This window comes from Toxotes jaculatrix, chromosome 11, assembly GCF_017976425.1.
Source record: "Toxotes jaculatrix isolate fToxJac2 chromosome 11, fToxJac2.pri, whole genome shotgun sequence".
NCBI classification, from domain to species: Eukaryota; Metazoa; Chordata; class Actinopteri; family Toxotidae; genus Toxotes; species Toxotes jaculatrix.
The window spans coordinates 19,951,256-19,977,126 of NC_054404.1; the positions used below are offsets into that span (position 1 = coordinate 19,951,256).

A 25,871-nucleotide genomic window follows, 5' to 3' on the forward strand; every position below is an offset into this window, starting at 1 on the left:
TCTTTTAGGCCCTATGAAGCTGTCACTAGTGTCACTGCCTCTTAGCCCAGCTGAAAGCTGAGGAGTCATTTCCAAGCACATCCATGATGTTAATGCTGTAGGGTGTTATTTTAGGAGGGGGTCCCCCACCCTTTGGGAGGTTTTAGAGCAGGCTAGAGTGTCTCCTAACTGCTTGAAGAAGGTCTTCCCATTTTTTCTTCATTTCTTCGACTGTCTGACTTGTTAATCCACCCTCTGCTTCATTGACTGCTGTTGTTATCATCTACTAGATGTCTTGTTTTTCCTTGTCAGTTATGGCTCTGTTTTGCGTGCATACTAAAATATGCATATGATTACTGTAGAGTTCAATATTTTTTTCTTGTTTTACAATGTGATTCATTTAATTTTTGTTTCTTCGGCTCAGCAGTCATTTTTAATCAATTCGTTTGCGTCGTTAAATATAAGTTTGTAATCGCAGTAACGTGAGTGGCATGGCAACTATCATGGCAGGGGAATATGTCAGCGTGGACACACATCGTCTGCTCTGGGCACCTACACGTAGCTAAGCCCGGCGCAGAACTTACCCAACGTTTTTATGTGCTGCCGGTGCAACCAGCCCCAGAACGACAGTCTCTGCTATAGCAGCAGCTTTGTGTGTTAAGAGTGGTTTGTGGTTATTTATTTTCTGCTTTGAACGCTTCCATTTAGTTTTTTTAATTGAGTCGAGTCGATTGACAAAAAAATTAGTCTGTGGCCATTTGGATTGTTTAAGACATTTGTCAAGAAAAATTACAAACATGCAAAACGTTATCTGGTTGGCTCATTTATTTTTCATTCATTTTTCACAATTTTCTGACATTTTATTAACATTTATTCAGTTAAATTGAAAATATATATTTTTTTTACACCACGCAAACACAACACATTTATTTGGAGTGTTTCTGAGCCCTCTGAATAAGTCTGATTTTTTAGCTCTGTTTTTCATCTTTGAGAAAAAATATCTCTGCTAAATGCTCCACCATGTACATAGCTAGTTTCTAACTGTGTCAGAAGGGTTTTTAGAGCGTTTACTCTGATTTAAAAAAAAAAAAAAAAAAAAAAAAAAAACAGTGAGAGTGAACCAAAACAGTGAAGCTGTGCACAATTTTTTTTTTTTTTTTTTTTTTAAGGAAACTAGTTATTAGTTGCAACCACCTCAGAAGATTTCCACCTCAGTCATACTGGCAGCTGGTGTTTGCCCATTGTATGAATGAAAATTGTATGCAAGTTGATCAACAGGCCTTTTTTATTGCAGACATTTTGACTTATTAAAATAGGAAAAGCTGAAGTGTCACTAATAGCAATAATGATGGTTCTGTTCTATTCCATTGTCCCAGTAAATCATGACAGTTTGACAGTGAGCCAGCATGCACAGTGAAACTGCAGCAGCTAAATGGAATTCAGTCATCATTAATGTTGTTAGTCACACCTTTTGCTTTTCCTACTGTGACATGTCAAAATGTCTTCTGTGAAAATGTCCTCCACACTCATAGTTTCTGAGTAATATGAATGTACCAACCCTGATAGTTTTCATGGTCCAGGAACCAAGATTCAAGTTTGGGTTGGGACACCCTGGTACAAGTATCTGACTCTGGCGTCCTCTGAAAATGTCCAGCATCAGTATCTGGCCACCACAGTTGAGTTTAAACTGGTGTAGGTCTGTGGGAGTGGTGTCGGCCAAGGGAGTTGAGAGAGGGAGGTGTGAGGGTCGGTGTGTGTGTGTCTCGGTGTGTCCTCTGCTGTAAGTCTGAAGGTTTGCGATAATTAATATGTGTAGTGGGCTTGATGAATGAGGACAGGTGGAGGATTTCATCATGCCTAGACAGACTGACTCCCTCCACGGGCAGGAGGGATCCATGACCTGCCCAACACCTCGAAAAAACACACCCCTCTATGTGTGGCAGGATCTACCCTTGAAACTCAATGTGTGTGTGTGTGCAAATACTCAGTGGTGCGGCTCAGGTGTTCCCAGGCAGCTAAACAAAGTACACCTGTTAAAAATGTGTTCATGTAAATGCATTTCACTGTCATTTTTCCTGCCTATTTATGCATACTTTCACATACCGTGTGCATAAAAGTGTGTTATATAGTGTGAGTGTGTGTGTGTATCAGTATGTGTCTTTCTTAGAGGGTAATTACTCTATGTCATGTGTAGGAGTGTGATTAATGAGGTCCTGGTCAAAAGGGTGTGAGCATAGATGTCCTGGCTTTAGTCCTGAAACACAGTTACTGATATGAGAGGACCTTTCATATTCTCTCTCTACCTGACAGGATAGAGAGCCGGAGACACCTCTCTGGCTCTACACCACACTTCAGTGAGGGTTTGAGCTAACCCAGTGTTAACCAAAATACAACTATGTAATATCAGCTGTGAACAAAAAGAAAATTCTGTAATGAATTAGGAGATGTTAGACCTGTAAAATCTACTGTGGACCTAAATATAAATGACTTTTCTTTCTGTGTTCTTTTATTGCACTTAAACATTAATGTTATTATATACTGTACATATACCAAAAAAACCAAAGACTGTATTCTAGCTACATGTATGCTCACAGCAGGAGTAGCCAGTCACAAACAAGGATTTACCCCAAAGCTGGCCCATTGGTTTTTCTTTAAAAAAAAAAAGAAAAAAAAAAAAGATTAATTTAAAGAAAAAAAAAAAGAAAGAAAATCAAGCTGAAGCCTGCAAAGTATGTATTTAGTACCTTGATGACAAATGCAGACAGTGATGATACATGGAAAGTAATTGGAAACAATTTCATCACCAGCTTTTATTTTTGTTTATTCTTACAGCTGAGTGAGTCAGAGTAAAAGAAATGGATGTTTGTCTCTCCCAGTCCAAAATGTAACCTTGAGCAGGTTCATAAATATACAGAGAGCAATTTAAAGTAATATTTGTTTTAATTTTTTATATTTTATTCAATGTTACTGACATCTAGCATCCTCAGAATGTCATTAAATACTAATATTCACTGTCTAAACCCACAAACTCTGAACCTGAAATTCCATGATTTTTTCATAGGTAATAGATTTCTGGATTTATCAAGGAATTTATTGACATTTGTAGAAGTTTAAACAAACAACCAAAAAAAAACAATAGTGGCTTAAAAGAAACCCCATGCAAAACTTCTTTCGAGCAGTGATATAGTTGCAAATAAAACATTAACAGTGACCTTTAGGAAAGCCTTCATTTTTAAAAAGATCTCAAGGAAACATTTAAATTTCATGTGGATTTTTTGGTTCTACCAATTTGTGATTCCCACAGGGGCTGCTTTTGATATGTAAAAAACCCCCAAAAAACAGTTTGATCTGTCAGAGTTTTCGCGCACAATTTCAGCACAGTCTTACGAAGGTCCAAAGGGGATTCCTTCTAAAATTTTTGAAATAACTAAATGATCATCATTCTGTGCATTGCTTTTTCCATCCTTCTCCCTGAAAAGCATAAAACATTTAATTTGAAAGTGATCACAAAGTGAAGACATGTCCGTTATCCACAGTGTGTTCCACCACTACTTCCTCCCTCCATCTGTCCACCGGGGTGACAGCAGAATTTAATACAAAGCTCCCTGTCAGATTATAATATCTTGGATGTAGAGTTTTCACAGCTCTTTTGACCCCCCCCCTCCACCACCACCACCACCTTCCTTCAGCCTCTGAGCAGTGGATGAGTGGACAATAACAGGGCAATTGCACTGGGCTTTGGGGAACGGCAGTTTCGAACTCTCCCCCAGCTCGCGCTCACACAGGCAGGCACTGAGGATGGGAGCTGCCTGGAAAGAGGCCCCTCTCAGTGAGCACAGGAAGGGGAGGAGAAGTTTAATTTAGCGGATGGTGGCACAGGGACCCTCAGGGCGTCGCATACTGTAATACACACACACCTGAGCGTATGCTGTGACAGACAAGCAAACGGAGGAAGGTGCGGTCTCTGTCCTCCAAACATCCTGGTGACAAGCTGGGAGAGCTGGAAAATTTGGCGTTTATAAATGGAGCGATGTGGGGTGGGGGTGGGGGGTTGTTCACTAACCGTTCACATTTGCAAACGTTTCTTGTCGACCTTGGTGGCTCATCTTTGCTTATGGATTTTAATTAACAGAGGCAGATAAATAGAGCTGCTGTAGCTGTGTTTGAAAGCAGAGGGATACATTGTGATGTTCTCTTTTTTTTTTCCAAGGTCAGAAGTTGATCCTGTTCGTTCAATGCTCACTGTGAGACTTTTATCTTTCAGCCCGAGTTAATCCATTTGTATTTAAAGGTATCTTTTCCACTGGTGATGACAGGAAGTAGGGGTTCACGAGGGGTATACAAAAATCCTAAAAAAAAGGAAATCCATGAGGAAGGACAGGAAATTTGCAGCAAATACACTTTAGCACATGCACACGCACACAGCTGCTAAACCACACACTCGCACACTTATTTTGGCACCTACAGTTAAATTTCTCAGCCTGTAGAGGGATGTACTGTGGAGGCACCATTCTCCAGACTAAATGAGAATTACAGATTCACACTGAAGGGAGCATCCCAGCCACCAAGCCCTGTGCCTGTGATTATAAAAGAATAAATATGATCCCATACCAATTAAAAGCATGCAGCAATTTCATTCTACTTTATCATCATTTCTGTTTCCATTACAGACCTTTAGCTGACAGCTTTAATCCAATGCTCCTCATGATACGCAAAAAAGGAAGCCCTTAAATTATTCCTGTTCATTGCCCACATTTTAAGCAACCAATTTGAAGGAGCGCAGGAATCAAATTGCTAAAATAAGACATGTTCCCAGTTCTGTTCTGTGTCCTCATGATATTAAAATAAAATATTAGCGAGGAGGGATGTGTGTAGTCAAGAAGGTAGAAGCCAGAGGGAAAGTTTATTTTATTTTTTTTACCTTTGTCTTACACAGATACAAACAATGTGTAGCATTTCATTAGGTACACTAAGCGGATTACAAGTTGAACCATAGTCTGTGTTTATTATTGTTGTGGAAGTAGAGTATTCCAGGAACATTACACTGGTAATTGCTGCACTGGGTGTTCTATTTTCAGGAGCAGAAATTGATTTAAAGTTTGTTTTGTTTTTTCTTTCTTCCTCTAGGCTTCCTCCTAGTTTGTGGATGGTCTGTTTTATTATAGGCTTTGTGCGGTTTGTTAGTGGTTGATTCTGCAGTCAGTATTGGATTGTTCTCTCTTTTGCTTTTAACCCTTATTTAGCCACAGAAAATGGCCAAGACTTTATGGAGTGCATTATGGAGTTATAAAAAATATACACATGGGTGCCACAGCTTTGGTCTCATTCTCATTTACAATTTCTAAGGAATTTAAACTGCCTGGATAAAAAAAGAAAAGTATGCTTAAGGTGTAAATGCACAGTGTGATGGGAAAATGCTGAGGCATGTAGTTGTGATCAGGACTGGTATGTATAAAGACACTAGTAGAATTGTGGTCCTATGTATGAAGTGTTGTAATGTTGTTGTGAGCAGATATAAGTTTTTAGTAATGTATTTGTTATCAACTGTAACTCCTGTATGCATTAATGGAGGCTGTTGCAAAAACAGATTATGAATGACAATACAGTAAAAGAGTCTTCGTGTTATCGTTAACAAACACAGTGCATTGATGTGTGGCACACAGATGTTTCAAAATGTCAAGACTTTTTCAGTTCAGGTTTCATCTCCCAAATCATTTCAGAAAGCTCCAGAGGTCAGAGGTCTCAGTCAGCAGTCAACTTTCTGTGTCTTTGGAAATAAGTTTAAAAAAGACACAAGGTCCCAGTCCACAGACTATCTATACAACACAAAAAAAGGGTGGTTACAATCAAATGTTCACATTAGTGTCATTCTTCCTAATGTCCACATCAAACACATGTAGATCAGAATACACATTACATAATAAACAAGTATAAATTTTGCATTATGTTTGCTTTGTTAATTTTGGAATCATATTCAGTTCCTAACTTGTTCAGATTAAGGCGTTAGGACTGATGTACCAAAGAGAAAATTCCAAGCACAAGAAAATTGAGCTGAATTGTTGAATGAACTCATGAATGTTCACTTGAAAGAACGAATCTGTTCATGAGTGGTTCTTGCACGACGTCCAATGAATAACAAACCATAAAAAAATGATTTAAATAATTTAAATAACATATAAACCTGGAATTTCACTTATTTAGCAATTTATCACTTTTTCGTTCCACGCGTTCTTCCTCCTCCTCAAATCCCAGCGCCTACATTACCCACAATGCAACACAACCACCAACAGTTCAGTTGGAGAGTTGGATGTGTAATGCAAGTAGCTGCTAATGTGGCCTTGAGCCTTTTGCCTCAGGCAGAAATGAGAAGCAGGCTACAAAGGTCTGGAAAGTTTGCTTCTCTCTAATTCCACAGTCTTCAGCTCCAGCCAGTGCTGACTCAGGTGACCCCCTGGAGGACATTTATCAGATTTTGTCCAGCTCCCTCTGGAGCTATAAAAGCCTTATGAGACTTTCTTTAATGTATGCAATAGAACACCCCAATACCTGTAAACCAACTTTAATGTGTAAAATTGGTGTAGTTTGCCTTTAAGGGTTTTTTTTTTTTTAGTTTTAGGTTGACTCCTGTTTTCAGTGTAGCATCTCCTTCTTAATATCTCAAATAGCAAATATCAATATTATCAAAAATAACAGAGGGCTGAAATATTTTAGCAAAGCTTTACATTTTTACCGTGAGTTTTTTGACTCATACATCAAAGTTTCTTCAGACCGCTTCTAATACATTTTGCGCATACCAGCTCTGATCTCAGCCAGAAACAGCCACACCAAGAAGCAATTCATAGTGTATTGCAGTAAGTGACTATCCATCACAGTTACAAGTTATCATCACTGTCTGGAGAAATACCATCCAAAAAAAAAAAAAAAAAACTTCATTGCCGTGGGAATGTAATGGAGATATGTCGTCATCGTGTTTGGAAATATCCTCACTGCAGGTAGAACACTTATCACTGTGGGTGCAAATATCATCACTGCAGATAGAAATGTCATCACCATGGGTATCAATGTCATCACTGCAGGTAGAAACGTCATCTTGTCATCTCAGGTAATAACATACTCACTGTGTCCCCTATTCCTGGTCACATATCATGAATGGGTGATTATCATCCCCGGAGCCATCAAGAAACTCACAAAAACATCACCCTGTGATGTGACAGCACTGTCCAGGAGAAATTGGGCGGTTATAAAAATAGACCAATAAACTGCATGAAGACATCTTGGAGCACAGCAGAGCTGGATGAGGAGTAGCTTCTTAAGCTGGGATCAGACTGCGGGATTTAAAGAATCTCAACATATCTCATATTTACAGGCTGTCTGCTCAAGGTTTCTCTCATAAAACCTTGTCTTCCGTTCCAAGAGAAGCTCACACCTAGCCGTGAGATAAGGACAGGAAATGACAGATTACAAGATTCATTTGGATTTGTAAATAGGATTTGTAAAATTGGACCATCTCGAATGTTGCAAACATGTGCATTCTTGGAATGTGTGGTGACAAACCCAAAACAAGCGTGGAGCTACGCCAGCAGTAAAATCCAGCTGCAGTCATAATTTGCAGAGGGAAGGTGAAGTTAGAAACGTGGATGACAGAAAGGCTGAGCAGGTGTGGAAACTGGGAGCTTTTGGTTTTGCAGCAAGCGCTTGAAGCGTTCTTAGTGTTTACTGTTGAGACAATCAGCTTTTCTTCTAAAGCTGGAGCTCACTTTTGTTGCTGTGACATTTCTTTTCAGTGTTGTTTTTGTTTTCTTTCTTCCTGATCCCTTTACTATTCTTGAGGCCAGTGTATGCTTGAAATGAAGAGTAGTTCAGCCATGTATAAAGGCAAAAGTGTTTATATCGCTTCCAAGTAGCCACACTTCAAAGCGGAGTGAAAAGCCTGCCGTCACAGGGGAAAGATGCTATGAAATGTGAAAACTGGGATAACTGCACACGCTTCTGAACAGTTTATCCTGAAAGGCATTAACTGTGTTGCATTCAGTTGTACAGAAGAGAAGCGCGCCAGCTTGTGGGGCACGTCCCCTCAACTTGACTGACAGGCTGTCCGTCTGCAGTGGGAAGGTAAACCAGCTGAAACCAGTTGGTCACTAGCTAGGTACAATTGTGACAGTTTGATTTCTAATAGGACCACATTTGACAGTTTGTATTTATCAATGAGTAAAAGTCTGTGACTTGTTGTCACTTGCAGTACTACAGACCCACTCAAACCTGCAGATGTATTTACCCCCCTATGATGCAGGTCACCTCACAATCAACTTAACTAAAGTTCAGAAAATTGCAAGAAAATTGCAGAAATTGAATACCCAGCCAGCCTTCACCACTAGACAAAACGTTTTTTATATTTGTTTTCATTTTAAATTGCACCTTTTGTTATTACCGATTTTCTGATTTCCTGAAAAGAAAAATGAAAAATTAGATGGTTTCTCTGAAACACTAATTACCAAATACTTTAAACACTTAAATTAATATTAGAATTTGATTTGAACACAAGTATGTGTTTTTAAGTGTTTAGATGTTTTGTATGTTTGAATTAATGGCACTTTTTTATTTGCAAAGAGGGGAAATAAATGATATTTGGTGTTTGAATTGGACTGATTAGATTAAAACTAGAAGCAGTTTTGATTTTGTTCCACCTCTATTTAGTTACTGTGAATCCTTTCTCTGCCCACCATGTCTGGAGTCAAGTCAAATGTGCTGCTGTTTGAGTTTCAGATGCATCTCAGCTCTGCTCAGACAGCTGGAGAAAAGCCTGTAGCTACTCTTCAGTGTCCTGAGATCAGACAGTAGCACTAATGCAGAGACTGAGAGCAGATAATGTGCCCCAGTGGTCTGGTTCTCATTAAAACAAGCCTGCCATGCAGCAACAAAGTCATCTGAACTCACCTATGAGCTTCTGAACATCTTTATGACAAATGTCTGATCAGATAAGATTTCATTCAGCAACCTGTGCATCTACTGTTTGTTCTTTGATGGTTGTTTTTATGTTAATTCTGAAGTATTTCATTTTTACAATGAGCTAAAGTTAGCTTGCTGGCTAACACGAGTTTGCAGACAAAAATGACTGATTTGCTGAACAAAATGCAAATGAGAGGATCCCTAGGAAATTGTGGCTGTAATTATTACTGGGGTAAAAATGAAAAACTACCCACATATGCGCTTTGCATGGGACTGAAAACACCTGCAAAAAAAAGGAGCCTTCCTTTATCATTTGCTGATGTGGTCCTACACTAACAGATTAATGCATTTCCACACACTATTAAAGAAAGGATTACTGTGACTAGTTTTAAAGCCTTATCTGGTAGATAAAGAGTTGTGTGTCAGAAAGGTGAGTCTAAGTATCACAACACTGTAGAGCTGCGATGCTTTTTGAAGGTGGCAGTCTCAAAATGTTGGTTATAAGGGTGGCCACCACTGGAAGATGAACATGATAGACGCTGGGTGGCTCAGGTCATAGGAAGTAAGATAACATCACAATACAGTTGGAGGATATAACCACCAATTTGCCTCGGCCACCACAATCTCCTAATGTCAGTCTCCTGGATTGCACACCTGGGGATGAACTTGAATGAAGCGTCTGTGGGAAGCAGCATCCACCCATCAACTCTGATGTCTGCATGATTGGTTTAAACAATGGGACACTGTAGGTCCCCTTTCTGAGTCACCGTCATGATGTGTGGCAGTGTATATCGGGGACAAAGGTGGTCATAAGTGGAACTGAACAAGAATTTCTTTTTTGTGGCCACACCGTCAAAGCCTTTTGTAAGTTCTTCCTGCTCAAAACCACCTACCGTTTTCACCTGGCTTGCATAGTGCACATCAATAAAGACTACAGAGAACCCAGATAACAGCAAATACCATCAGCTTGTTTGTTATCTGGATAGTATATTCTGATCCAGATTTTAGTATCAGATGTGACTGAGGTCTTTATATACTTTCCAAGAAAGCAGTTCCACTGGAACAATATAAGTACTTAGGTCTAAAGGCACAGCAGTTGGTAAAAGGGAAGTGAGGCAACACTTTTACTTTTGCTTTCACACATTCCCTTCAACACACCGGAAACCTGCTGGTTTGATCATTTATCGCTACACTTTCTGCTGCATGTTATCTTTGATTGAGAGTCAGTTGCTTCCAGTCCTGTGTGCAGGTGCTGTCATCGGAATCTCCTCTACACGGCTGCATTGTCTTTGTCAGTGCTGCTCTGTCCATGTTAATGCCATAGCCATGCAACAGGTCTAAGTGTCGTCTTTTATTTATTCTGATTAAAAACGCTGTTCTCCTCTGAGGGAGCTGCCACTCAGCATTACAAAGACAAGAGTTTGCTGGTTCGCTATAAAAACCTTCACATATTTCCTTTTTTTTTTTCTCTGCCAGTCAAAAAAGGTTCAAGGAATTTTCAATTTCAGGGATTTGCTTTGATCATGCCAGTTTGGATGTTTTCTGTGCTATGTCCCTGAGTCTTGAAAGGCTCTGACTGTAAGATGGAAGCCAAGTGGAATGAGTGGAATGATGCAGACAGGTAAATCAGCGTGGATGCATGATGGATTATACAGTGACAGCATTCGTTGAGTGTACTGTGAGGGTATTTGCTGTAGTGGCGTCTAAATCCACTCCTGAGGTTTTCTGACCAATCCCTTGAGAAAATACCACGCTAAAATCAATGCCAGATGCTGACAATTTCCTTTGCTTTTGCTTATGTTATTAGACATGTATATATAACGGAAGGCTTTTCTGAATTGCTAGGATTTTTTTTTGCCAATCTCAGGCAATAGTTTGACACCAGAAGAGCTGGAAAATGAAAATCACTTGTCCGTGACTTTCCATGTGATACTATAGTCATTGAAAAAGAAATATATTTATGAGCACAAATGTGTGAGAACTGTTGTTTTTCTCCTCCCTCCCCTGGAACAAGATGCTTGTTTACCGCCAAAGTAATGATGCCTCCATGACAGGTGAACAATGCAAAAATGGACATTCATTTCAGGATACAGTTGCCATGTGACTAGGTCATTCCACATAGAGGTCAGAGAAACAATTAAGGACCTTAATGGGAATCACTGGGGACTGTGAAATGGGAGGGCTGCTGCAATAATGGTGCACAGTGCTCGACTAAGCCCAGTTGTCACAGAGCCAGTTAATGAATGGTCCACCAGCTTTTGGTTTTGTACTGATTTGCTGGTGTGATGATAGTCTTTGGCATTTAATTGCAGTTGTGATTAAAAAGGTTCCAGAAACGTTGCTTTCCATCAGGTTTTTCAGTCATGCTGTTCACAGCCATTGTGCACATTATACAACATACAAAAAAACAGATGTTAAAGAACACGACGGGTCTACAGCCATGCTAGCAGCTCCGTGAGGGTGTGCTTTGTTACAGCAGTCAGAATGCTAACATGTCGGGAGTGACAATACAGTAACATATTTAACAGGCAAAATCTTAACCATGTTCTTGCTACTGCTCATGCTGGTTTCGAACTGATGTTTCATCAAAGAGCATCAGAGAACTGGTAGCGTGATGCTTCACACCAAATCATAGCAAAGGGATGAAACAGGCAAAAAAAAAAAAAAAAAACAGTGCTGACTTCCACCTTCTGTTGATGGAGTGCTTCTCAGTGCTGTTTGCCAAACAGTTTGTGCTTCGGTCTTATGTTTCAATTCATCACTTCCCGTAAGAGTTTGTTCATGCCTGACACTACAGGTTTTTTTTCTGGGGTAAACAGGGCAAATCTACGGCATCACAGGGAAGGGGACACATTTAAAATAAAATAAAATAAAATAAAATAAAATAAATCAGTTGCAAATTGTAGTTTATGTTGACAGGAAGCACATTTTTCCATGAAATCGTTGCCTAGTGAAGCTTTACGTGGCTGGCATGTGATGTGAATGTGAAGGGAAGGCAAACAGTTGTGACAGTAAAAAAAAAAAAAAAAGGGGGGGGGGGGGGTAGAGAGAAAGATAGACAGATGAAGAGAAGGAAAGAGACAGGATGGTTCTGTCGCCTTTCCCGCAAATTGTTGTCCCTTGCGAGGCTGTGTCAGCAGGATGGTCATCTAATCAGCCTTCACAGTGGGACAACTACATCAGTTACCGTCAATGATAAATCATATTGACAGCTATTGCCTGACAGAAGGGGGGTAATGATAGAGGAGGGAATGTGTGAGAAATAGACTGAAATTAAGGGGAATTAAAGGGGAAAGAAGAGTGATGGATACATTTAGGAGGAAAGAAAATTTCTAAAAGAAAAGCACATTCAGGATGAGTGCATGAATATTATCTGTTGACTTGCTGTATTTGGATTCTGCCAACCCCTCTTTTCCCCCTGTCACCCATTTCACCACTGCCACCTCACCCACTGTACCTCTGCCTCCACTTCTCCAGCCTCCTATCCACCCACACAGTGCCTGTTACCAGCACTTAATGGGTGGAAGAAAAAAGGATGGGAAGTATTTATAGATTCTATTGAGCCTGTGTTTTGCATGACTAAAAAAATGGAATTCAATAGCAGGCTATTATCCCCCTCGAATCCTGCAACCTGCAATCTATTTTTCTGGAATTACAGAGTAAAGAGAAGAAATGAGTTGACTTTGCGAACTTGGGAGATGGAAGGAGAGGCCAAATAAAGGGAACATATTGAGAGAGAAGGGGAGGAAATGGCGGTGGAGGGGGCCGGGGATTGGACAGGACCAGGGTGTCGGCTCTCTCAGGAGACAGATACTGCTCTATTATTGATGAGAGTGAATGGCAGAGGGTTTCAGGAAGGCCTGGTTTCGGGCAGTGTCCGCTTGTAGTGTAACATTAATTGACACAGCCCTTGCGGTGGCACAGGCACCCGTCTGTCCGAGGCTCCCATTTCAGCTTGCCCCATGATTTATTTACAGGGACACTCGACTGAACAACCACTGGGGTGATTTAGGCTTATCCTGTGGTCTCTGTGCTGTCGTGCCCTCTAAAAGGCATGGGCAGTTTCACTGTAGAATACCAGGAAATGTAAGGTAAAATGCTAGTCACAATGTAATTAGAGGTGTTTAGTACATGTACGAACAAATCCAACTACACTGAATCATCATTGTCACTGGCTGAAGTAGTAGCTTTTAACACTGAAACTCCCCTCAGTGGTAACTGAGAGCCCTGGTGTCAGATTATATGTGATTACTTAGTGATTAGTTAAAAGCTAATTAAACTAACTTAAAGACCCAAATCTTCCAAACCAAACTACAAAATGTCATCATCATTTGTCCATGCTGTCTAGTAACACTCATAGGACACAGTTTCATTTGTCTGTACCTTCCAAAACTGTTTTACAGTAAAAATACCATACATCGTCTTCATGATGAGATAACAGTAGGTTTGGTTAGGTTTACGCACAAGAATAACTTGAGTAGGTTTAGGGAAAGATCACGGTTTGGGTCACCATACATTTATTTGTTAAGGTTACAGGACTTTTGTCACCATGGCTACAGTTCTAAGCACTTGGTTAGATTTACTTAATGATTGTGAATGAATGACTGTGGTCATGCTGTACAGAAACGTCTGTCTGCTAGAAACGATGAAGGAGGAAATGATGAAGCTGTCACTCCTCCAATCTCCACTGTTTTGTTGACCCCATCCATTCACCTCAGCCTCCTACTCACATGCACTTTGTTGCTCTCTAACATCACCTGACTTCCTCAAGTGTACTGTCTGGTATACCAATCTTTAATGGGCTCATGCCTGCCTTCTGTGGCCGCAGAGTAGAAGACAGTCATCTGCCACATGAAACAGCAGTGACCCAATTTCACATTCAAAAACAAACCAGGATAAACCGTACAAAGATGGGAGATGCTTTGTTTGAAGTGCTTTAAAACTTGTATGTTTAGGTTTTACAACAGAAAAAAACTGTTTGTTTTTTGCAACTGCACAACTGGTTAGCTTTGCCACTTCTGATAAAGAGCAGCACACAGCCATTTTTTTCCTGTGTGCTGCTCTTTATCTTTATCTTTTATCTTTGTCGGCCGTGGAGTTGCGTTGTTCTTAAATTGTGCATGGTGAGTTTGACAGTGTTATAGGATTGCAATGCTAAATCTATGGAGTACTCTGACTGTACTGCTAAACTGCAGAGAGCCATAATCAGCACTGCATGTCATTTCTCTATGAATGGTGTCACTTTCTGATATATACTCAATGCTTTGACAAAAGTGAACAAGCTACACAGTGATTAAAACTCAAAACTGGACTGAACTAAATGATTTGAATCAGCCAAGTGATTCATAATTCACACCTTTAGTAGTATGAATTGTAGTAGTAGTAAGTAGATTATCAGAGTGTATGTGAAGCGATGCACCAAGGTTTAGTAGAGCATATGGACAATATTTTAAAAATCTAAATGTGTCGTATAAAAACGTCTGTTTAGCAACTCTGTCGTCTCTGATGTCATACAGTGATGATTCAGCCTGTATCCAGTTCATGAAAGGTTGTGCACAAGCTATTCTGAATACTGTTTACTGATCAGAGCCATCCTGTGCAGAGGTGATGCATTTTCTGTTTGCAGAGCCAACAACTGTGGTCAAAATATGAGAAGGCAAAGCAAAGATAAGAAGCTGCAGTTCATCCCAGGCTCTATTTTTGTAATGGTGAGGGCGTGCAGGATGTGGCAACTGATTTTTTTTTTTTTTTTGTCACCTTGTGGCCACAGTGACAGTGTGTTGGAACCAGGGTGTGATTAGGAGGAATACATTAATGAGCCAGTGTAGGCTCTGACATGAGTCACGACAAATCAGATCACTTCTTTTCATTTCCTTTAAAAGCAGACTGCTCTGAGCGACCACGCTCTGACTATTTTGTGACAGAGAGAAGAGTTCAGAGCAAAAATCCACCACAAAAGATTCTCTGCCACAAAAGCCTCTCCCAGTGGGACTTTGAAGTAAATATATGGCACCTTAAATTAAATTGGCGTGGGAGGAGATATCGCATTTGGCTACATGTTCCCGGATCCTACGAGAACAATTTGACAATGCAGCAAACTGTTCATTGATATTGAAGAAGGATGGCATTTGCCAGCCTTTTAACTCTGTGCATCATGACGCATATTGGCAGTTCTGTGTTGGATGATAATCATTAAAAGAACAGTCAGCAAGAATAAAGCAGAAGGAAAAATGTTGTTTATTTTTAAGTTTTAGGGCCTTTTGAAATGTGCAGCGCTTTGTAAAGCCATGAAAATAGCACAGAAAATGACTGCTTTCCTCTGCCACGAGACTCTGACTCAGTCTCTCGGTGAGCACACATTCCAGGGCCCCGACACCAAAATTACCCCGCACTGCTTGATTATCACTGACGCAAGCTATGTTGCACCTTTGGCTCCCCAATGGCACATTCACCATCGCGGTGAGTTACCAAAATACAAAAGGAGTGCCATCAAGAAAATGGCACAAGCTACAGCATGTGCGTCTGGCAAAACCCACCAGTTCTGTCACAGAAATAGAGCCCTGAGTGCCCTCATGGACAAATCTGCTGGTTGATTTATGTGCTGTGCTCTCACCACTTCCACAACACTGTGGTTGTAGAATCAAACCGAACAAATTCACTGACAGTGGAAGCACAGATATTTGGGCTGATCACAGTCAGCAATCACCTGCTCCGACTGACGAAATTAAATGTGGTTTTACCTTCAGAAGCCTGATACGAAAATTCTGTAATTAAAGTTTGCATGACTTGCTAGTTTATGATTATGAATCAGCAAACTTGCTATCCATGATTTCTTGCATTGTAACCAGGTTGCATACATTATTCAAGGGTGACTTCAAAAGTCGGGAGGGACTCAATGAACAAAATTCAATGCAAAAAGATGATGGATAATATATTTGCATCTCGTGCACTTTGGTGCTGCAGGGAGTCCTCTAAGCCTTCATATAGCTCCAATAACCTCACCAAGAACTTGCTGCATTACCCAGTGCTCATTAAGCACAAGATAACTTGGGCAACTTTTTTTTCTGTTTTCTTTTTTTTATCAGCCTCTCTCCTCTGTAATCTGGAATTTAGCAGCTGGACAGTAACAGGTCAAAGGTACAATTATAAAGGTGGAATTTTGGCCAAGAAATATACAAAAACTACCCCTCCCAGCCCAGCTAGTCAGACATGTTCAGGCACCTCAGGCACATTTCAGTCTTGAAGTACCCCTCCAGACATATTATAAAGCATGTGGAAATATTCTGCTATGATTAATATTTTGTTTAACATGGTTAAAAAGTTTTAAAAAATCCTCTGAAGAAGGACTGGAAGCACATCTACTCTTACTTCCTCATTGAGAAATGGATCCATGAATATTCAGGCCTTGTGCCCCATCCACTACTGCTGTTTGGTGGAAGACCATTGTGCATCAAGATGGCTAATGTTAGAGAAAACATAGAAGAGATTCAACCATACTTGTCTGAACCTCAGTCAGACCCAAACTCAGATGAGGGCTCTGTTGTGCACTAAAATTGGCTACTAGCAAATGTGTCAGAATGGGAAGTGTAGTTAGCATATATTTTATTTGTTTATGTTGTTTGTTAGCTTGCAGCTGGCAGTGGCTGACACAGCGTTAGTAGTTGTACTAATGCAAACTCTCGCTCTCTGTACTGAAAAGTACGCTCTGCACTGGAGGTTTCAGGTTTCTTTTGCCCACACTGCAAGTTGATGGGATTGGTTCCTTAGGTATGTGACGTATGAAACCCAGACTGTCTCAGTCTGGGTTTTATGAGACTGTCATCGATTCACTGCAGTTTCAAGGTAGAAATACTCAGCCATAGTGCTGACTACTTATTTTGGTCATATAAAAAATACAATATGACCATGTTAACCAGGTTAAAACTGGATTTTCATTCATCATTTAAACCTTGGTAAAGGTCTCTGGCCCTTTACTATTATAAGCTTAATTTCAATGGCATTTCAATGGATATGTTTTCAACATGCAACAGGTTCTACTGGATCTTATATTATAGCCTACATCAGTTGGCAGTAAGACCCTTCTATACATTACATTGTTGTTTTGGAAGTTGGAAAAACAAGAAACAAAAACAAGGAAAAACAAATTACTTTAACTGTCAGTGTTTGTATGTTTGTTTTGGCAGGTCACAGCTTCATGTCTGACATGTCATATAGCATATTCCAGCCTCGTCCCATGATTTGCTGCCTCTCCAGTGGTGTGACTTAACAAATAACTCAGAAGATCCTGGCTCATATCAGTAAGAAAATGTGACGTTAAAATTCCCAAACAAAGCTCATATTTTGCCAATGTGCTTTTTTAATTGAGCAGAATGAAAGGAGTGCTGAGGTAGCAGCATCCGATCACACTATCTGGAGCAGGAAACAAATTGGTCATGCAAAACCAGCTCCTCTTTAACAAACCAATTAATTATTTATGGGCTTCAGTGGAGCAGAGAAAGTTAATTTATTGTTATCGTTAGAAGAGTGTTCTGTTTGGGTTCATATGAGGAAGAGTCAAACTACAATTATAGGCTCTGTAGATTAGAGAGAACTTCATATGACTGTGGCAGACAGCAAATCTCACACGTCACGAGTTCACAAGATGCCTCCGAACTTCAGTGAAGAACTTCAGGAAGATGACGGGCTAATAAATGCATATGAAAAGGATGGCAACAAATAAACATCTTGCCAGGCAAATGATCCCAGTTGACAAGTTATATTTCAGGTGGAATAATAATAAGAGTTAAGTAAATAAAAGTATTTTCTTTTTTACCATTACTTTGAAACCACACTGAACAGCAATGTCATGCTGACACACCCTGGATTACACTTCTACATTAATGCACCAAGGTGAGAAGTTGAGCTACTTCAGGTCAGCACCAAAAAGGATTTTCAGCTTGTAAATTACATTTTAAGCTAATAATTTCTGTAATAAATAATTTTGTAAATTAACCAACAACTCAGGTGTTCTTATGAGCCTTAAAGCAAGGTTATAAAACTTTTGCTGAACAGTCATCACTGTGCCCACATGTAGTAATTGTGGGATGATATTGTTGTTGTTTAGAGTAAGTAACGAAAAGCCATAAGGTCAGAAAACTGACTCTGCAATATCTATGTAACCTTTGTATACATTAGCTTAAATTATCCATGATAAGTTACTGGTTATACCAGACCAAGCTGGTCCAGTGTTACTTTAATTAGAGTTGAAGTATTTTTACTGTAATAAATTGTCATTGTATGTCTGTATTGTGCAATATGGTGATAAATGATCAACAGTTTTCTGTGGATGAATAAGCTCTTTCTCCACAAATGAGAAATGTTGATTGTGCCACATCATAATGTACTGAAAAAAAATATGTCATTTCTTCAAGTGTTAATGTTCTACTTTGACAACATTATAAGGACCTTGAAAAAACAGAGGGCTTTTATTACACTTCTCAGACTCGTTGCTGTATCTGTTCGTTTCCTTTGGGCAGCCTAATCAACTGAATAACTTTGATTTGCAAATGTTTACTCCTCCACGGGAGCAAAGAGCCATAACACCGGGGGACGTCGAGTGAGGATCCCATTGTTTCTGATTAGGAATTCATTATTTGCTACCCGTCTGCCTCTCTGCCCAGTGCATGGGCTGATTAGCAAGCCGAGGAAGGATAGGTAATGACGATAACACTAAACTCAATAGCTGTTTTATAGGCAGCGGTGCTTTATGATGCTTGCTCTAATTGCTGGTGTGATTAGTGAGGTGTCTGTGCCCTCTCTGGTTGCTCAGGCTGTCCTGTGAACTGAGCTCTCGCAGGCCAGAGCACAGGGGAAGTGTGGGTGTGCGGCGGATCGTTACAGGAGGAAGACACAGGGGCATAATCGACTTCCCACTTTTTCTGCCCCTGTCAGCCCTTTTCCTGTGTGCTGCAATAAAGACAAATTAACTTAGAGGCAATCAAAGGATTTTTTTCTTGATCTCTTGGCAGTAAAGTAATCTATTTCAAACTGTCAGTGAGAGGAAGAGAGTCCAGATGAAAAAAGGAAAGTGAGAACATTAGCTGATTTGATAACCTGAAATTTATGTGTAAAAAAACCCCCATCACATTCCTTTCTGCCTTTGAGTGTGCCTTTACTGATGGAAGTGTACCTTGGGCCCCGTATATAAAAGTGGATGTCCTCAAACATGAAATACTTTAGTCTGAATATGTTCCTCCCACGCTAGAAAATACAGCACATTGAAACCAATGCTTTTGAAAGCTTTATGTGTGTCCACTGTTCAGTTTGGCCTCAACACTTGAGTTTTTGATTCAAGGTTGTTGCTGGTGTGGCTGAGCAGACAGTCAGAGCTGAAAGTGAGATGACCGCGCTCTCTCTGAGGTTTCTGTTCAGATACATTTTCCTACCAGTGAGTTTGTATAAGAGAATTTGCATGGATTTCAGGTTGTGTTTGCATACTTCTCTGTGACCTTTAGCTTGATTCTCTCAGCAGACTTCTGTTTTCTTTTTGTCTCACTGTGTTTCTAAAGATATCTCTCTCTGCCTAATAGATGTAATTACAGTGTTGAGAATTAATCACATATTATTCCTCTATCTCGTTTAGTTTTTGGATTGTGCACACTTAAAACGGTTCACTTTACCAAGCCATCATTCTGACATTAAATGCATTAGTTGTAGATCTACGGTAATAGACTACAACAAATCTGTGTAAATATCAAGATGAGTATTAAACCTCCATCTGTGTTTGTCCATATGCACCATGTTTGTTAATTATGATCTCCACTGTTAAATATTTTAAGCATCTGCACTTAATGATTTTTGGCTGTTTGTGGCTTTGCAGAGAGCTTTAAAGAATTTACATATTTTCATCTAATAACGTAGTTATGAGAAAGTGCTAGAAAACAGTTGCCAATTAACACATCCAACAGGCATGGATCAACAGTAGCACTCATCTGGGGTCATGATTCTGGCCACCTGGTGAACATAAATCTAACATTTAGAGTGCGTCTACATTAAGCTGTTTTTTTTTTTTAAGCCACTGAAAAGACGAAGAAGAGATTTAATCACTTTCATGTAAGTCTCTACAAGAGTGACCTTGAAATGCTCATGTGGACACAAATTATTTTTACAGGAAAATTTGCAGTTAACACTTAATGAGGATGTAGTCTTACGGTGTGTCTACACAGCAAACACATTTTTTGTCGTTGTTGTCTGGCTCATGTGAGGAACACATGCGCTCCTATTTTAATCAGCTGTCTACAAAGGCCGAGTAACGGCTCATGTTTTACTTGCACTACCCACTCGTTAACATGGCCAAAGCATATTTTTATTTTTCAAGTCTATCTTCTCCTGTTTTATTCGTGTAACAGTGCAGATTGTGTCGTGGGCTTTGAGTATGGGCAACACGGGGTCATCTACAACTCGTTATAGTGCTTTAATGCATCCTGTGTAGACACAGAGCTCTGAAGTTGGAGTTGTTCTGCAAACGTGCAGCTCACCCCTCACCTCCTGTGTAGACACGGTGTTACTCTCCCTTCAGCTCTGTTTTTCCATCACCTCCCAGAGGGAAACATCTGACTCTTTTGCTGCTAAACGCTCCATTGCGTTTATTAACTTGTCGCTAACTTTGATGGCTTTGGATGGGCATGAATCATGAAGTATTAGGAGAACTAAAGATGAGCCGCTGTTTTAGAAAATACCTGATTTACTGATTAAAAAGTCAAACTAGACTAACAAGAATGATACTCTGAGGAGTATCATTCTTGATTCTCTGAGGAGTAAACACTCAGCAGGACATTTATTCAACTCCTCATTTAAATTCAAAAGCTCTCAGCCATGATCATCCATTTTTAAATGGGACTACAAATGACTTTAAGTTGACAGTATGAAATAGATAAAGCTTGTGTATTTACACTAAGGTAAAGTTAAAAGATCAGTGGATTTTACTAAACCCCAGTACGATGTTTTATAGTGTCAGTCATCACACAAGTGGTGAAAATGCTTTTTTCGGTTCATACTAAGCTTCCTCCATGTTTCTGTCCTTCAAATGCTCGCTGGTGTGTTTGGCTGGCAGGGTTGGACAGCTTTCCAGGTTGTCTCTTTGTCTCTCTGTCTCCCTCTCTCTCTTTGATGTGTCAGTTGAGTCGGTCTGGAGTCGGGCAGGCAGCCACGTCCATCAGCTCCATCCATCAAGCAGTGGGCCGGGTGGCAGAGAACGGATGACGGGCAGCAGAGAAGAGGCAGATGTTTTGCAGGAACTGATATGTGTTCACGTCCACGAGGGATGTCATTACGCCGCAGACAGAGAAACATGTAGCTGATTAGCGGCTTATTAAGTCAAGGACACTGGCTCACAGTAACACACACCTCTTCCATTCTGGCTTGTGGTGCTGATGGCTTGCCAGTCACTGAGAACCTGAGTGTCTCTCTTTCTAATTAACGGCTGCTCTGTTCCTGAACTCTAAGCTCCTTTTGATAAACCGAAAAGCTCTGGAATGAAAGCTGCTTTTGCCGTTTCAACTGTAGTTTCCATGTGAATGACTAAAGGGGGAACTCAGAGGTACATAAGGTTTGTGGATTTCTCCCGCAGAGAGCTCACATTGTGTTGTTCTAAGTAAATAAAGCAGGATCTCCCTGAGGGCATGTAAGGATTGCAAGAATTGAGGATAGTGGACAGTGCAGCGGAGAGAAGGCTTTAGCCCTGATCCAGGACAATGGCTAAATTGGTAATGCTGAGAATCTGATCGCTGCCCTGTGTTTTCTCCTTTAGTTGTATCTCCTGAGTTTTCTCTGAACTTTAAGCCTTGCCATGTGTTGCTAGAAATGTGGATTTACTACAAATCACATCAGCCTTGTCCAGCTCTCTCCTTTCTTTCTGGTTTTCTTCCATTTCTCCTTCACCCCTGCCTCCAGTTTTTTTATCACTATATATTTTTTTATAGTTTTATATTTAATAGAGTATAGCTTACTGCACCATAAACTGCAGCAATGTGTGTCTGCATTTCATGTGTTTTGAGTGGTTAGTGCAATAAATGGGCTCAGGGTTATGAGAACAGTGAAAAAATACAGGCAGTGGTGGAGCACTTAATAGGCCTAGGGATGGTTTCACTCACATGTAATACTGTTTCACCAACAATAGACTGTTCTCTGAGAAGGAGAGAAAATGTTTCCCAGGACAGAACTGATAAATGTTTTTTGTGAGCAAGAGAAAATTAGTAATTGAAACAGAACTAACCTCAGATATTTCGTCCTTGAAGGACAATTTTGCTTTGTTACAGCTTTGGTTTTATTTTTGTACTTTAGACCATAACCCCTACAGTACTGCAACATCAAGGAAGGGCAAGGAACACAAGAAACCATGATACAAGTTTTACCTTTTGAGTCAAATCTCTGATGCCCGTCACACCAAACCTCCATGAATCAGCTTGGAAATCACAAAAAAGACACATGATGTCAGATCCTGTCTAACGATCATCACGTTTGCATGTTTTCTTAAGAATCAGAAGTAACAATATTTGTTTACTTTTTTAAAGTAACCAGGATACTTTTGTATCCTGGTTACTTTAAACCCACCTGTAGTCCATGCAGCAGGTCTGTACTCAGATTTCTCTCAACCTTATTCTGGAAGTATATCTTTCTTATTTCTAACTTTTTTCTGGTGTGTGTGTGTGTGTGTGTGTGTGTGTGTCGGAGTAGACTGACAGCACAGTGAGAGAAGGACAGGACACAAGGACACATCCGGTTCTTTTACGCACAACCAGAAGATGTCTGAGTAATCTGATGTTCAGCAGTGGAAACCAACTTATTTTGACTCCTCGATGTGTTAGTTTCAGTTTGACTTTGAATATAATTCTTTAAAAACAAGGGCACTTTTCTTCTTTTATTCACTTTCTCTGCTGTTAATTTCCCTGTCTGCAGTCTTTTGTCACGCACATGCAAAGTTATAAAAAAATCTATTAGAAAACCTGGTCACTCTTACATATTTCTCCAGGAGTATTCTACCAGGGGAAACCAGGTTTCTCTAATCCCCTCACTGTAACTCCATAGTTCATAATGCACACAGTTTTCCTGTGCTCCAAGGGGAAATTTTACAGACGTTTTGAATGCGCTCACTTTCACTTTTTCTTCCAAATAAAGTGATTAAGATGATTTAGCTAAACTGTTGGCTTTTTTCTTGGCCTGTTCTCAGATCTCAGCAATTACTTGGTTGTATAAACCAGAGATATGCTTTAGTCCAAATTAGACTTGAAAGAGATGAACAGAGCCTCAATCACCCAAACTTCTCTGCCGCATGGCTAACCTGACATTTGCATTATAAAAAACAAGCCAGTACGGAGGGAGACGTGCCTTGTAGTGTTTTTCCCTCTCTTGGCTGCCTACTAGTAGCTCTCAGTTATCTCTGCCGTTGGCTGGCAGTGGGAGCCGACATGCTCTTGGTTTTTCTGCCATCTCTTCTCAACGTGTCAGGTCCAGTTTAGCACTTGAAGGCAAGATGTGTCACAATCACAGCCCTCTCTCTCTCTCTCTCTCTTCAGGCTGTCTCACTCCCAAGGTGAGTCAGGCCTCGTCACCACTCCTATAGAGACATAACCCATCACATGCCGCTGGTCGGCGGCCAGCGGTTAATAGCCCTGTCGTGATTTGTCAGGGAAAATACTCATCTGCTGAAGAGTGCAATCACTTAGAGCAAGGTTAGAGTGTTTATGGGTTAGTAGGGAGGGTGGACGGTCAAATGTAAATCTGTACAGTCACGGCATGTTTAGGCCTTGGCACAAAGTGGGCAAATAAAACCCTAAATTGAAATTGACAGCTTGCTGTAGAGACAGGAGCCCAAATGCAAACACAGTTAAGGCTGCGAGTACAAGACAAAAGTGAAGTGAAGCTTGAAGCTGAGAATCGGTGGATCTGCTCTGGTGTCACTGAGACAAATTAGCACACAAATTCTGCACAAGTCAATGACTTTCTGTTTGTTTGTCCTCTCTCTAGAAAGAGTTCCTGGCAGCTTTGACTGAAAAGGACATCTTTGCCCATCTGGGTCTCGAGTACATTGAGCCTTGGCAGAGAAATGCGTAGGCCTCAGCTCCTCCCGGGCTGGATGATACCCTCTGCGTACATCAGTGTTTATTCCATCTGCTTGCCGTTCTGTGGCCGCTCCTGTGATACACTCTCAAATGCCATTTGATTTCCATACACTTTTGCGTTCTTGTTGCCATTATTGTTTTTGTTGTCTGGATTGCACGGTGCTGTATGAGTCATAATTCTCCTTATTCACTATTGTCTGTTAACGAGTGAACACTCTCCTTTACCATTCATGGACTGCCTGTCTGTAAGTGTTGTAATCATAGGCAGGATACAAAGACAAATCAGTTAGAGTATGCATCGCCCGGGGTGCCTGCGATTGGTGCACGAGAGAGAGAGAGAGAGAGAGTCTGAAAGAAACACAGAGGGAAGCAAAAGAAGGAAGGGGGTGACCACAGAGAGAAAGGGAGGGTGATGGAGAAGACAGGAAGCAATGAGAAAAGCGAGGGGGAGGGGAGCCTTTGTTGAGCAAAATGTTGTAATCACCCTCCTCCTGGCAGGAAAGTGCTCAGCGTGAAGCTGAGCCAGGTCTCCGGGGAATTGAGAGGTGGGTAATGAGCTTCAGATAGAGGAGCGTTCGGCGTCGCCATTTAGCCTCCATTTAAACCTACGTCCACTGGAGATCATTTAGCTGGCATTCCGCTATCCAGGCCCATAGCCTCCGCTCTTGTTCCACAATGAATCTTCCCTTCCCCAGATGCTTGGCTGAAATTAGAGGCAATCAGCTGCACTGGGAAATCATGAAGAATTCAGACGGAAGGTAAATGAGTCCACTAACCACATGGATGGATCTTGGCATTCAAAGCGACTGGCTCCAGTGCACAAAACATCCATTATCTTACTGCTTTGACTTTGGCTTATGTTTTATGTATGATGGTTGTTTATCAAGATTTGTGTCCTTATTTTTCAAACGTATGGCGGCTCCGTAGGACAAGGATTCTCTAATGAAGAAACTTCATTGATTCCTGTGGGCAATTTGGGTGTCTGACCGGTTTCTCCGGCGATAACAGGACCGCCCCCGCTGTCCATACCCCAACCCACTTTCCCATGATGCTCAGCCTCTGGTTTATCCCATGATGCCTCAATGAGAGCAGAGACAGATGAGAGCAAGGCATTCTAGTGACTCACCCTATTTAAAGATCTTTAAGTAGAACAGTCCGGCACTTTGAGGACTTGACCTGGGCCTCCTCCCTCCACCATCTCTTCTTTCCCCCTTTTGGTCTCTGTCTTTCTTTCTTTCTCTCCCACTGTGCTGCTCTCTCAACCTCCCTGACACAAAACAAACTTTAAAGGTTCTGAGTTGCAGTGTTAACCAGATGGAGCAAGCTCCCTGCTTTCCTGGGTTATGTAATGTTTCCACTTTAAAAACGGGGATGAACTTTCTTTTTTTTTTAAACCAAAAAATAGATCTCTCCAGAGTAAAATAAAATCAAGCTGACCTCAATAAATTTACATTTGTCCTGCTCTCTTTTTCCTAATTGTTTTTCAAGTGCGAATGGGATTTCTTTCTACTTCCACATTAAATATTCACTAGTGTAAAGGGATATAAAGGCTGTAGCACTCAATTTAAGAATTCACACACAGTTGTTTTGGTCTTAGAGAGCCTTAAACTGTTTGTAAAGCTGAAAAGCAAAGAATTAAGGCGCAGTCTGGCAAAACTATGTGCTCCAAAGTCCTCCACTGCTTTCCCAATAGAGCAATACATTTGCAAGGTATTAAGTGAAATCATCTTTTCGTTACTTGATCTGGTTATACTTCAGGAGATAGCTGTGAATGCCTAACAATACAACAGATTATACTGGAGTACTGCAACACTTAACCTGAGTGAACTTCAGTAATTACTACTTGTA

General features: G+C 40.6%; 1 protein-coding gene across 1 annotated transcript in view; it reads left to right on the forward strand.

Annotated features, from left to right (window-relative positions):
- dntt (deoxynucleotidyltransferase, terminal) overlaps positions 1–25,387 on the forward strand; it is an 85,061-nt gene extending 59,674 nt beyond the window's left edge. Inside the window, exon 11 of the mRNA XM_041050068.1 lies at positions 23,929–25,387. Coding sequence (XP_040906002.1) covers positions 23,929–24,015 — 87 coding nt within the window. The 3' untranslated portion in view covers positions 24,016–25,387. The remainder of the gene's footprint in view (positions 1–23,928) is intronic.
- The last annotated feature ends 484 nt before the right edge of the window (positions 25,388–25,871 follow it).